General features: G+C 40.8%; 1 protein-coding gene across 1 annotated transcript in view; it reads left to right on the forward strand.

Moving 5' to 3' along the window:
• LOC127935413 (atrial natriuretic peptide receptor 1) overlaps positions 1-14,826 on the forward strand; it is a 108,413-nt gene that overhangs the window by 77,719 nt on the left and 15,868 nt on the right. Inside the window, exons 6-8 of the mRNA XM_052533245.1 lie at positions 10,363-10,457; positions 10,564-10,699; positions 12,280-12,364. Coding sequence (XP_052389205.1) covers positions 10,363-10,457; positions 10,564-10,699; positions 12,280-12,364 — 316 coding nt within the window. The remainder of the gene's footprint in view (positions 1-10,362; positions 10,458-10,563; positions 10,700-12,279; positions 12,365-14,826) is intronic.

Here is a 14,826-nt window from a genome sequence, read left to right on the forward strand (position 1 = left end):
CATCACCAAGTATTCAGTGTCCTCTAGGGGTATTAAAGGTGGTTTTCCATTAATCCCCCTTCCTGATGCGGACCAAATGATAAGCATATGGATATGGTTTCACAATGATTGCCAGAAATGAGTGACGGGTTCTGTGTAGTCTGTGACTTGAGGCAGTTCCTGGCCATTGAGTGCGGTGACATGGATGGGAAGAGACACAGGCAGGACAGGAATGTTCAGGTGACATGCAAGGAGTGAGTCGATGAAAGGACATGACAGTCATGTGTGTGATTCTCCCATCGCAGTTTCATCGGAAGGAGAGTCGATGATGTGGTTGAGGACTTCCCAGCGGAGATGCCACCCGATAGTAGCCTCAAGTTTACTACCGGGCTGGCTCTTTTACCGGACAGGAATAGATGGTATGTCCTGAGCCTCCGCAGTACAAGCATAGTCCTTGGGACCTACGCCGTTCTCTCTCCCTCCGGGACAGCTGAGCTCTACCCACCTGCATGGGTTCATGGTGGTCGACGGGACCGACCGCATTCTCTCAACTCAAGCGGCCCCTTTCCGGAGAGATGGGATGGCGTGTAGGACTGATCTGACGGCCCAGACGATTAATCCGGGCATCAACTCGTAAGGCTAGGTCAATGAGACTGTTGAGTGTGGGGGGGGGGCTCGAGGAGGTAGATCTCCTTTTGAACACGGTTGGCCAGCCCATGCAGGAATCGATCCCACTGCACCGCCTCGTTCCACTGGCACGCGGCTGGCAGGGTGCGGAACTGAATGGAGTAATCCATGACCGAGGAGGTTCCTTGATGTAGGTCTGAGAGCTGGTGAGCGGCTTCCCTGCCAGCCACGGCTCGATCGAAGATCCTCCTCATCTCCTCCGAGAGGGAGTGGAACGAGGCGCAACACGGATGTTGGTTCTCCCACATCGCCGTCCTCCATAGGGCGGCCTTGCTGGGTGAAGGAAGAGCTGGAAAGAAGTGCGAGTTAAACAATTTAATGAGAATAAAACAAACAAAGAAGAGTACAAAACAATGCTGGGAAGACGACAGTCCAAGATGGTGGGGAGACAGTGAGTAATCCGGATGATGATGGTGAGTTGGCAGCAGGAGAGGATGGCACAGGAACTGCGGGGAATCGAGCCGAAGGTAAGTGGTGATGCTTGTGGAGGTGCGAAGAGTGGATGAGGTTCCGGGGGAAGACACGAACATCCAACGCAGAACAACACAGAGACAGTTACAATACACGAAACAACGTTCTCACAAACACAAGACGTGAGACAAGCCAATATATAGGGAGAGTGTAATGAGTGACAGCTGCTGCTGATGACAATTAACGGAGACGCCCAAAATCTAATCAGTGCAGACGCGAAACACACAGACTTCACCATAAAGTGCAAAACCCAGAGATCAAGGTTTACCGAACGTGACAAGTATTTACACATTCTCATGTTGTTCCAAAAATGCTGTGTTTTTCTATGGGACACATTTTTTAAAATACTGTTCACTAGGGATGCACCGATACCGGTATCTGGTATCGGTCTCGATACCACATTTTCTAAAGTACTCGTACTTGTTAAAAGTCCCCCGATACCGGGGACTGATACCACGGTCTGAGAAATTTCTATGTTTGAGCGGTGTGTAAGGGGTTAATCAAAGGTGCCGAGTGCCCGCCCCCAGGCCCCGCCCCGGCTGCAGCTCAGAGCGGGGAGAAGGCGAGGCGAGACAACATGTCAGCCGTGTGGAACTATTTCAAAGTGAATGAAGACAACAAAACAAAGGTGGACTGCAAATTGTGCTCAGCGAAATTGTCCAGAGGAGGCTCAAAATGTAGCGCATTTAACACAAGTAATTTAATCAAGCACCTAAAATCCCAACATGACAATGAGTACAAAGAGTTTACCCACGCTTCTAAACCAACACAGCCCACGCTGCAGCAAACTCTTGCAAGACGAGAGAAAATGTATATATAAATGAGTATTTATATATAAACTAACAATGAGGCAATAGTAATTGGCTCAAATAAAACATCAAAACCAAGAAATTACATGATTGTATTGAACACCACTGTTAAAATACATACTGTTTACAAAGCTCCTGTGTAAATACGCGCTAGATGGATATATTTGACCATTTCGGCTCACAGCTTTTTGTCGCGTTCCTCCATTCATCAGGGCTGCGACTCTGCAGTTGAATACTACAATGTGCGTCTCGTGTTAATGTTAGTTAATGTCATACCATTGGTAGGTGAACGCATGGACTCAAAAGTGATATCAACAAGATTTATTTTTTATTTTATTTTTTTTAAATTTAGGATTAAACGCTGCACGCCGGAAATCCGGCACGGTGCCCGAGAACTGTAAGCCCTGCATTTCACAAGTCCACAACAACAGACAAATTCAGAAAATGGCTATTGTGTTTTATTTTTGTGTTTAATGAATCCTCAGTGAATCATACAGTGCTGAGACTGCAGAAAAGCTACTTTCCTTAAAAAAACTTTTTCTAAATAGGCTCCATTAAGTGATTCGTCTTAGACTTGATGTTAATACCTACCGCAGTTGCACTATCTGCCGCAGTTCTATGTTGGTGGATGTTGTTAGTTTATTCAAATATTGTGCACTAAATAGCAAAGCTGTTTATTAATGCCCCTTGTGTTATCCAAAGCGGCAGAGTTTACAACAAACTGAAAAAAATACTTGAGTTGCACTGTCACTGTTTAATTTTTTTTAAATAATTATTTATTCTGTAATATTTTGCATACAACATGCTTTTCATTTTAAATAAATGTTCTTAATTCCAAACTAGTCCCTTGTTTTTTTGTTAAATTTATATGACTAAAACTGTTGCCTGTAAATTTAAATAATGTTTTTTTTATTAAGTACTCGGTATCGGTATCGGCGAGTACTGAAATGCAAGTACTCGTACTCGTACTCCAAAAAAGTGGTATCGGTGCATCCCTACTGTTCACATCAGTAACATCAAGTGCCAAATGGCTCTTGAGTGTCTCGTAACTTCATGATGCCAAACTTGCACCATAGGTGACATTTCAATAAAAATGTCAGGATCTGGGTCTCGTTCTCTCTCGCTCTCGCTCCCTCTCTCACTTCAGTGCACGCACACCTGTTTGTGCTCTGTCTTCACCTGTTGCTCATCGCAATCAGCGCTCTCGCTGCTTTGCGCTCTCACCTATGTCTTGTCTTGTCTAATTACTCCAGTCTATTTCAGGCGTTTGGTCTCTTTGTTCTGGGTTGGATTATTGTGTGAGCTATGCCGTTGTGTGACTGTCAACCATAACCCTGTCTTGTCCCGTCTTGTGTAGCAGTGTTCGCCTTAGTGTGCCCTGTCTCCTGTCCCCAGCCGGGAAGAGCCTCATCTGGAGTTTCTCTCCTCTCGAGTAATCCTTCTCCTTTGCAAGTCCTGTTAGAGAGGTTTTGTTCTGCGCTGCCCCGCCTGGCAGAGGCTCTTCGGTCAAGTTTAACCAGAGTGTTTTTTGTTCCATTTTTATGCCATCTACCTTCGGCTGTTTTGTTATAATAAAGGACTGTAATTATTGAAGGCTACCTTTTGCGTTTGGATCTTTTATACTTCCACCTGACAAAAAATCCTTGAGGGAGGTGTAGTTTATGACAGAATTTTCATTTAACGAAGTGTCTTTGTCCTGTGAAGCTTGATAGAATTCGGTCACTATAAACTGTTTTTGTATGTAAAGATCTATGTGAATATTTATTATTATTATTATTATTATTATTATTATTATTATTATTATTTGACAACATGAGGGTCAGTAAATAACTAAATAATTAAATAAATAATTAATGTTTGATTGATTTATTACTTTAAGTGCATTCATTAGAATACACTGTAATCTCCATGTGTGAAAAAGAAGTACAGTACACTGAATTATATTAAAATGTGCACTTTTAGGGTACTTTACATCATATAAGTTTATAAAAAAAAAACTGTTGTTGTTATCTGTAGTTGTATAGTTGTAGATAAAATAAAATTAATGATAAAAAGAACCACTTAATGCTACTTAAAGAGAGTTCAGTTTCGTGACAGTTTCTTAACCTACTTAAGTACATTTAAAAAAAATGCAATTTAATGTCAAAATTAAAAAGTTAATTTTAAAGGGGGGGTGAAATGCTATTTCATGCATACTGAGTTTTTTACACTGTTAAAGAGTTGGATTCCCATGCTAAACATGGACAAAGTTTCAAAAATTAAGTTGTACGTTTGAAGGAGTATTTTTGTTCCCAAAATACTCCTTCCGGTTTGTCACAAGTTTCGGAAAGTTTTTTTCGAGTATGGCTCTGTTTGATGTTAGATGGAGCGGAATTTCCTTATATGGGTCCTAAGGCACTTCTGCCGGAAGAGCGCGCGCTCCCGTGCAGCGAGGCTGAGCAGCACAGACATTTCACTGATCAGAGCGATTCACTGATCAGAGCGAGAGCGTCACGAAAAGTCACAAAAGAAGTGTGTTTTTGGTTGCCAGGGCAAGACAACCCTGCACAGATTACCAAAAAAAAAAAAACTGCATTAAGGGACCAGTGGATGGAGTTTATTTTTACAGAGCATCAACGGAGTTGTGCAAGTGTTTTTGTTTGTTCCCTGCATTTCGAAGATGCTTGTTCACAAGGCCCAGTTTGACGACGGATTTGCGTATCGTTTATTTCTTAAGGATGATGCAATCCCAAGGAAAAAGGGTCACGATTGTGTGTTGGAACCGCAGGCGGTGAGTAAAACTGCTTCAAATATCTCTGCCTCCTTGTTAGTGCGTCCCCTCCCATGCCAGAGACCCGGGTTCGAGCCCCACTCGGAGCGAGTCGTTGCTGCTGCTGCTTTCGTTCAGTTTCAGCCTCTGGATCTGATTCTGGATCATAAATAAACGGCTGAATCTGACTGTAAGCCATGGTTTGTTTTGGATGATGGGTTTTCCCTCACGGTAATGTCACAGCTTCCACATGCTCTCAACGCAAAAGCCTATTCGCACTCGTGATTCTTTAGCTCCACCCACACGTCACGCCTCCAGCCGGTCGTGTTTTTCCGGGAAAAATCGGTACAGACTATCTTTCTCTTATGAATATAATAAAACTAAAGACTTTTTGGATTTATGAAGGATGCAGTACTACTCTATATGTACTCAAGATTAACAGAATATTGAGTGAAAACGAGCATTTCACCCCCCCTTTAAATCAATGTAAATTAAAATTTTAGTTTTAGTAAATTTATATATATATATATATATATATATGTGTGTGTGTGTGTGTGTGTGTGTGTGTATTAGTGCTGCGCAACGATTATTTATTTTAAATCGCAATTAATCACATTATTGTCTGCGATTAATCGCAATTAATCGCATTGTTATGCACAAAACTAATAAAGAATTCAAAAGTAGAGTTTTGTGCACTTTTTTTCATTTTAAAGTAAGCTTACTGCTAAATGAACAAAAGTGAAATAACATTTGATTTGCAAACACTTTAAACAAATAAGGTGCTTTTTACAGCAGTGCTCCTTTTACATAGTAGCAGTTAAAATATTTATTGTAGCCTAAATGTCAACTTATAACATTAAAGTAATTCAATTAAATATAAAATAAGCTATTTGTCACTGCCAGGACAATAACGTTTTTAGAGAAAATGTTTTATAGTTTGTTAGAGAAAAACAAGTTATGCTCAGAGTCCAGAGCCTCGATCATAACATTATAACAGGAACCTTCCTATTAGAGACCTGAATGATCATGGGACCCATCGCAGCAGAGTGACAACACTTCATGTGTGGTCAGAGACTCTTGTGTGCGGGATGGATCCGTTTAGCAGTCCCTGGCTTGGTTGGAAGATGTTACTGTGTTGAGCGAGAGCGCTTCTCTGCTGTCTTCACGTGCTATAAATAATTTGATCGGGAGCATCCCCTCCTGTTACCCATGATTTATCTGTATGTGCATTCAGAGCCATTGAAGAACAGACTTTCATAATAATAAAAAACTGCATTAACGTGCAATAAAACAATTGTCGCCTTTAATCAATTAATGCGTTCATGTGATAATAACACGTTAACTTGCCCAGCCCAGTGTCAAACAATTAAAATAAATAAAGTGCACACTCTTAGAAAAGTCTGTGAAAATATGACATAATGTACTGTGTTAATAAGGAATTGTTTGTATAGGTTTTTCACAGGACACAAAACCATTAACCTAGAGCTATAAATCACACAACCACAGAGAAACCAGTCTTATTGTGGTGGTTAGTTTTTTTATGGCTTGTGCTATATTTAGGGATTTTATTGAATCACCATCCTGTGGTGGCATAGAGCATCTGATTGTTGGATATGGTGCAGGACAGCAGACCTGTGCTCATAATCAGAGGAGCTGTTGGGAAGAGCTTGAGGAGGTAGACCACAGCAGATGGACCAAACACATCAAAGAACATTCAGTGACCAGTTTATTTTATACACGCACAAACACTTCTAATTAGCTTTTTTTTCTGAGGAGAAAAACATTCAACCAAAAAATGCTAAATGCTGCCATTTTCTGATAAGTGACTTAAATCTTACAATACTGACCTTTTCACTGAATTCTGTTTACCCCCTACATTTCAGTTTTTTTTTTTTCTACTTAATTTTGAGTTTCTAAATTGTAAGGGGGAAAAAGTTTAAATTGTGAGGTAAAAAGCCACAGTTACCTTTTATTTATATTTTTATTATGTTGCTGAAATAAACTTATTATGATCTAATGCTCTTAAAAAAGTTCAAAAAAGAAAGAAGGTTTAAGCCATTTGTTAGTTTTTTTTTTTTTTTGTACTGTGGAACACAAGCCAAGAGAAATTGGCTTGTTAAATCACAGCCTATTGAATGTCTCTGCGTGGGTTAGCAGAACTCAGGTGTGCTAGGCTTGGTGCCAGGTGTCAGAAAAGCACAGTCAGGTTGTGGCCATTAATGCTGAGTGCCGGGAAAGAGTCACATTGCTGGCAAGAAGCGTAGTGTGCTTGCTCAGTGCTTACTGCATCAATGATGGGAAAATCTACTGGATGAATGAGGTGTGATTATCTTTTAGCCTTGTTTCCCCTGTGTGGTTTGGCCAATAATTTGTTTTTTCCTACAGGTGCTGTGCATCTGCTGCTGAGTTAGCCTTGTGTTCAACCATCAATGATATTTAAACTGCTTCATGATGAATGATTAATGATGTGCCAGTGCAAATTAGGCCAAAGGCACAATACTACACGTGAAAATTTGGTGTACTTAATTGTACTTGTAGACAATAGAAAAACAAAACCAAACCCTAAGTGTAAATGAATACCGACAAAAACTAATTGAGAACTCAGGGTTTAAATGCATGGATGAAACAATGGGACTAATGAGATAATTAGTTAAACTTGTGAATGGAATGACTAATGAAAACAAACAGAAAGAGAAAAGAAAGAAACAAGGTCAAATGATAGGCAGACAGCCAGACAAAGCATACATGTTACAATTATATTATAGTGTGTTATTTGTTAATAGATTTAACTTGATATATTTTAAATGTACTAATTTTCTATTTCATAATTACAAATAAGCAATTAGAAATATATTTAAATGCATGTCATGGATGATTTAATAGAAGTAACATTACAGTTTATATTTTAGTTTTCAATAAATGCTTGTTAATACATTCAGCAGTACATTAACTATATTTCAAATGCAATATTATTTATGAAATTTCTTATAAAGATGTATTTAAATCCTACTGTAGTGGGTCAAAATTAGCACTCTTTCAGCTAATTGCTTTCCATTCTATATTTATTTGAAATTAAATGTCAGAAAACATTACATTTAGTTCCCACATAAGTATATTATTTCTGTAAATATATTGATAATCTTTGGAGTAGAAACTTCTAGTAAATTTAACAAACAATAAAAAAATAGTCTCGGTTACATATGTAACCCTCGTTCCCTAAAGGAGAGAAAGAAGACATTGGGTTGGTAATGACCGACGAATTGGTATCTCACTTAGAGAGACCAATCCATTTAGATTGTAAACTAAATGAGCCAATGCACATTTGCATGTAATGATTGCATCCAGCTACCACTTATCACAGCACGAGTATAACTAGGCAGCAGGTGCAATGCATACTCAAGTTTTCGCTGAGAAGCCGAGCTGGTGACCGGGTGACACGGTCACTCAGCGGTGGTATAGCAGCTGTGGCTACGAGACATGACGTCTCCATTCCCTCCTTCAGGGAACAAGGGTTATATACATAACTGAGATAACTGTTTCCTTACAGTCGGTCACTCTTGAAGTCACATCAGTAATGACTGACAAATTGAGATCCCTACCAAAACGCCATGGATGCTGCCCCTTCCAGTGTCCTGTGCAAGCCTCCTGTGCTCCCTTTTCTGTGTAGGCTGGTGCTCACAACAAGAAGGCTAGTCACTGTTGTAGTCGCACTTCTCACTCAGTAAGATTAGATAACACTGGGAAAACGTACCCGTTCCACTTGAAAAAGGAACATTGCGTAGGTCCCATTCTTCCCGAAGGAGGTTTGGGGAGCACTTACACATATGAACAACAATTTAGGTGCATATGGAAGATTATAGGTGATTTTAACGCTCTTGGGAAATGCAGAAGTCTGCCAGGGAAACACCGGCTCTGGGGCTATACTGTGGACTTTACACATATGGGTTCCACTTAGATCTCTACCTATGAAACCCAGCCCTCTACCTATTCTCAGAGATTCATCGAATGAGAGCCTGGCACCAGCCCTGCCACATCTGGCTGCCAAGGGGATGGAGGAGCTCAACAGGGTCTACAGTACGGACTCTCTGGAGCAGTTTTAGCAAGCTGACACTAAACCAGGGCCTCTCAGTGCTCCTACCCGTTTGAGGTGAGAACACAGGAGGATACCAGCTCCACACGAAGGCTATAGAAACAAGTGAACATGTTGGGGGTCACGCACCCCGCAGCTCTACAAATATCTGTCAGTGAGGTGCCACTATCCAATGTCCAAGAGAATGCAACGTTTCTATTAGAGTGCGCTCACACCCTGAGCAGGCAGGGCACACCCTGTGCCTGATAAGACAGGGTGATGGCATCCACTATCCAGTGGACCATCCTCTGCTTGGAGATGGCATTCCCCTTGTGCTGTAACAGACAGCTTATCTAAGCCTGGTCTATGTACCATCTCAAAACTCGTATGGGACAAAACTAAGCTAGTGCTTCCCTTCCACGAGGTCTTGGTTGGCAGCAATCACAGCCACATAGACTTTAAGGGGGGAAGGAGACAGCCTTCGCTCCAACCATTGCTGCAAGAAGGACAGCATGACTCTGATTGGGCATCTTCGGGGGTCTTCTCAGTGAGAAGAGCACCATTCGATGAACAGGTTCCACTTCAAGGTGTGGGTGAGTCCCTGTGTTCACACAACTGATGCTGAATTTGGTAATTCTCAGGGAAATAAGGGCTGCATCTGCATCTTTCATGAAGACACAGGGTAACAGGGACAGCCCAAAGGCCAGGACATTGTACTGATATGAGAAATGAGTCTTGTCGGCCTCTGCCCATTTGGGAAATGGAGCCTGGTCTGCAACTCAGCAATGATCATTTTCCCACAATGAGAGCATGACTCGTCCACAAACGACGCCTCAGCATGCTTAACACTTAGACACAGCAATCGTGACTATCGGCTGCCACCAGGTAACGACCGCATCCGCATCTTTAAAAATACGTCCACCTGTAAATGTTCTGTAAGAGATTACTCTTTAAGTCTGCTGAAGCACACAAGGGAGATGGCCACCTGAAACACAAACTGGACGTGTACAACCCACTCGACATGGGAAGAACCACCACTGCTAAAGCACCATACCACCAACTCCAGAGATCCCCAAGACCATTTTTAACTCATTTAGTCATTTAGTCTTCACTCTGTAGCAGAGAAGTCAGGAGCAGAATGATATAATCGCTCAGCTCCGAAGTGAAAAGCTAAGTATGTGTTGCACCTGCTGCCTAGTTATACTCGCACAGCGATCAGCGGCAGCTGGATGCAATCATCGCATGCCAATGTGCATTTTGTCATTTAGTCTACACTCGAAGTGGATTGGTCTCTCTAAGCAAGATACCAATTAATTGGTCATTACCAACATGACATAGAGAGTGACGGACCGAAAAGGAATTGCAAATAACACATTGAATTAAAAGTGGGATTTTGAAGAAAACTTTTTTACATTGTGCCCTTTTTAAAAGTATGCTGAAATACATACTTTTTTTCCCAAGTGAGTGTTTTACTGCCAAAATGACAATTTGTTTTAGAAGTCCAGCAATGAAACAAGGCTCAAAACGCATTGCACAGCCTGACACACCATCTTTTTTAATGAACATCTGATCTAATGTTTGTTTTCTAATCTTCAAAGGGGTTACTGGACTTGTTCAACTGGATGAGAATGGCGATCGGGAGATTGACTTTGCTCTATGGGACATGACCGACATGTCTACAGGAATTTATCAGGTACAGAGGCCTTCATCTGATCATACCTCTTCAAATTTAAAATACCCAAATATTTAAAAAACTAAACTCATCTCACCACTCCTGAAATGATGGCTGTATGTCCTAGATTGTGTCAGTGTATAATGGCAGTCAAAAGCAAATGATTCCGGAGCCAGGGATGACGGTGTACTGGCTAAAGGGAAATCCACCTCCAGATATCCCACTGTGTGGCTTCAAAAATGACGACACTGCCTGCCTGGCAAGTAAGTTTAGTCCTATATAACTCATATTATAATATACCTGTATGAAAATCATGTTCCCAAACATATCTTCTAATGTAATTTAAATAAATTAGACTCAAATCAATATTTTATGTCCTTGCATTTATTAGTCTTGCAATAAGCAAGACAATATACAATCAGCCATTTCATTTTAGTTTTATCTTAATACTGTTGGGATATATTTTGAAAATGACTGATTGACTGTTCATTATTCTTCACTTGTGAATATTTTTCAGAATATATTAAGTATACATTTGCATACATTTTATATTGAAGTATAAAGAGTTAAATAACCAGTGTAATAATTCTGTGTTATGTTTTAAAGTGCATTCTGTACTTTCTGAAATGACGATTGTAGCCAGTTAATAGATGCAAAAATATGTATGTGTTAGCAGGATAAAACACTTGGAGTTAAAGATTAACGTAATAATTAAATCAAGGCATGTTTCTGTTGTTTTAATGTAGTTCTGTAATGTTTCTCAATTAAATTTAAGTTAATAACAGATCCAAAAAATAGCACACAGCAGCTGATCATTATTGCAAGAGCATGTAAGAGACTCATCACCTGAAAATGATCCCACTGAAGAGCCACAGTATAAAAAGTTATATTTAAAATGGGTTATTCCTGTTATGTAATAGCATTTTTAACTTTTAAATATGAATATGCCTGCATTGGCAGGTGTTTCTGTACACAGAACTTGATCAATTATGCAATATTAAGAAAATCAATAGGAGAGAAATTAATAGCTAAAGTAAACCATTGGCTTACACCGGGCTGTCAGCTTGAAGTAAATTTTGTAATAAATCATCTAACTATACCGAATTCTGTAATTTATTAAAGATTGAATGAGGAAACTAACTAATAGAAAAAAAAAAACACAGAATTCATCAAATCTAATATTTAATACTTCTGGGATTTTTTTCGTCCTCGTTGATGATAGCATTAATGAACTAGCTTTCATAAGGGATTAAAAATGAATAAAATTGACCAATCACAGTCCAGAAACGTATTCCAAAATACGTTCCAGGCAACAGGTCAAAACACAGGAAAGCAATCCAAACAAGAAACAAGGCAGAAAACTCAGGAAAGACCAGGGAGAATGCTCATTATCACAGAATAACAAGATGGTTGTCTGTGACTTTTGATAAATTTAATTTTTCTTACTGAATAAAAGTATTAATCTTAAAAAGAAAAAAAAAGTGTACCGACCCCAGCCTTTTGGTATCTTGTATTAAAGATATTACATTAAAAATGCTAATATCATTTTCAATATAAATGTAAGGACACGCATGATGAAAACATGAAAATGTACTGCATATGGTAGGAGTGACCCATCTGATTAAATGTAGTTCTTTGTCATGAAAAATTGTCTTACTTTGTCAGTTATGAAGTTCTCTTTGAAGCAGATTTCAGATACTAACATCTGTGGCATAGAGAAATAGAAGTAATAAAATAATATATGTGAAATGATTTCAGCAGGTCTTATTATCTTACTGCCGTCTGTATGATCTCTAATGAAATTCAGATGTGTAAAGATTGTGTTCTTGGTTTTGTTCCTCAGAGACTGTCACCATGCACCAGATGATCTCCATAGTGGTGTGCTTCATTTTTATCATCATCGTAACCGTCACAGTCTTCATATACAGGTCAGTTGAAACTCGTGCAGATAAACACAATGTCTATACTGAGAGCGAGCGACATGACGTGACACAGCTAGAGTGCGTTAATCAAACTTTGATTATGACATCAACATTCTTCTTTGGTTGTGTCACTGGCCTGCAGTGTAGACATGATGTAACACTACATGTCAGGTGTGCAAATAATTGAGCTTTGGGTGATCTGGGTCTGATATTATATCTCTCTGTCTGTCTGTCTTTCTGTTTTTCTCCTCCTCTATCTGTTCCTGATTTTTAATTAGGGAACTTACTGCCAGACCACGACAGAGAAAGATATAGCAACTCAGTCTACATCTCCATGGCTTCATCACTTTATACCATATGTGGCCATCTATCCAATGACAATGAAATGCATATGATTTCTATCAAGTTCATGCCAAGAATTGCAGCCAATGGTGGTTGTGCTCTATTAAAAAGTCACATTTTCAGTTGTTCTCCAAATATGATGTAGATTCTATAACATTAATTTTATTTTAATTTTTTTTCATAATGCTTGCATGAGATTTAAAAAGAGCTATTTTAACATTTCTTTTTTTTTATGTGACACATATTTCTATTTACATTTAGTAGTACTTAGTTCTACTAAGTAGACTTAGAATCTGATGCTGAGGAATCTGAGAATCTGAGGTACCCATTCAGCTTACACCTAGCCGTGCTTTACTTAGATATTAAAAATCATTTCAAAATTTTAGCTTATCATTTTACCCAATTTTATCCATTTTATCTGATGGGCTAACAGAAAATGATCAAGAACTCTGCAAAGCAAGTCAATTATATTCATTGAGGCAGGATATCAAGAGATTTAAGTATGGTTCGTAGCCTGGGACATTTGGTTGTGACTAGCAATGGAAATAACACCAGTGTTTTATTGTCATTCTGAAGCATAATCCAAAGACAGAGATGTTATATCAATTAAGTAGATTATTGCATCCCTTCAGATAGCTCTCACTCACATTAAAGATGAACAACATGCTCTCATGGCAATTTGTAACTATTTTACAATTTGGTGAATTGGTGGCTAATTGTTATGAATTTGTCTCATTTGTACCTTATCTTCTTGTGCCCCATTGATGGTTTAGGGGTGTCACGCCCCTGGACTGTTTTGTTGTATTCTGTGACCCCGCTTCTCTTAAAAACCCTAGTCCATTCAGTTCATGTTGGTTGGAGATTGTACGTCTACCCGTGTCTATCCTGTGCTCCTGTCTGCCCCGTGTATCCCCTTGGATTACTGAATGTCAACTCTTTTGTTTCTAGTGTCACCTCCTGGGTTTTTGGATTAAAAGAATATTGTTTGAGTGTATGCCTTATCTCCTTGTTTCTTTCCCATCACCTTAGGCTAAATGTGACAGAATCTCAGACCTAAAAACAGTTACCTCTGTGTTTTCCCCTCCGTGTTTTTCTCCCAGTATTTTTCTTTCCATTGTGTGCCCTATGGATCCCCTCCTTCGCCCCGAATTCATCCTCCTCCTGCTGGAGCAGGGGGGGAAAACGCTCAAGGGTCATACCAGACTGTTTCTGGCTGTGGCCCATCTCACCGCCAATCCAGATGACATGCTCTGCACATTCTGTGACGCCAGCCTCAATGCTGCATGCAGAGACCCGTCGTCCAAAGATGGACCTCGAGCTGAACTCGCCACCTTTGTAGAGTTGACACAGGCAAGATATGGATCTCCATTCCCTGCTGGCTCACCAGGAATTAATCGCCAATGCCACTTCTGACCCAAATCCAAGCCCAGCAGCTCCCCAATGCGCGGAGCACATGCCCTACCTAGCCCACCGCTGATGGAGAACCATCGCCTACCGTGTCCGGCAAGCCATTGCTAGAGAGAGTGACAGAGCAGAGGATCTAGGTGTGTTAGCTGGCAACAACGCCTGCCATGAGGGAGAAAGCCATGGATGGTGTGAGAGCATGGAGAGGAGCTCCGCCCCTGCACCACGGCTGAGGGTGAGCTGAGTATGATGGGGCAAATGTGCCAAAATGACGAGGAGAGTGTTCCAGCCCCTGGATCCAGTTCAGAGCACCCTCCAGTGCCCACTCCTCAAAAATGCCTCCTCCTCCTCTGTCATATGATAGCCCCTCTGCTCACCCTCAACCCATTATCTATGCGGTGGGAGCTCCAGAGGACTGCCATCCTCCAGCGTCCCCATGGCTGGAGTCTCCTTCACTGTCGTGGCACGGCAGTCCACAAGCTCCACCAGGCTCCCTCGTCCCTCCAGCTCTGCCTTGGTCAAGCATCGACCAACATTCTCCTCGGGACTCCACTCCTCTGGCTTCGCCTCATCCCTCCAGCTCCATCAGGCTCCTTCATCCCTTCGGCTCCTCCTCTGTCACTCTGGCTCCACCGCGACTTCCCGGATCCACATCACCGCATTGGTCGCTGGTGCCATCTGCTCCGCCTAGGACTTCCGGATCCTCCCCTGTCTCATCGGCT

This window comes from Carassius gibelio, chromosome A19 (genome assembly GCF_023724105.1).
Source record: "Carassius gibelio isolate Cgi1373 ecotype wild population from Czech Republic chromosome A19, carGib1.2-hapl.c, whole genome shotgun sequence".
Lineage (NCBI taxonomy): Eukaryota > Metazoa > Chordata > Actinopteri > Cypriniformes > Cyprinidae > Carassius > Carassius gibelio.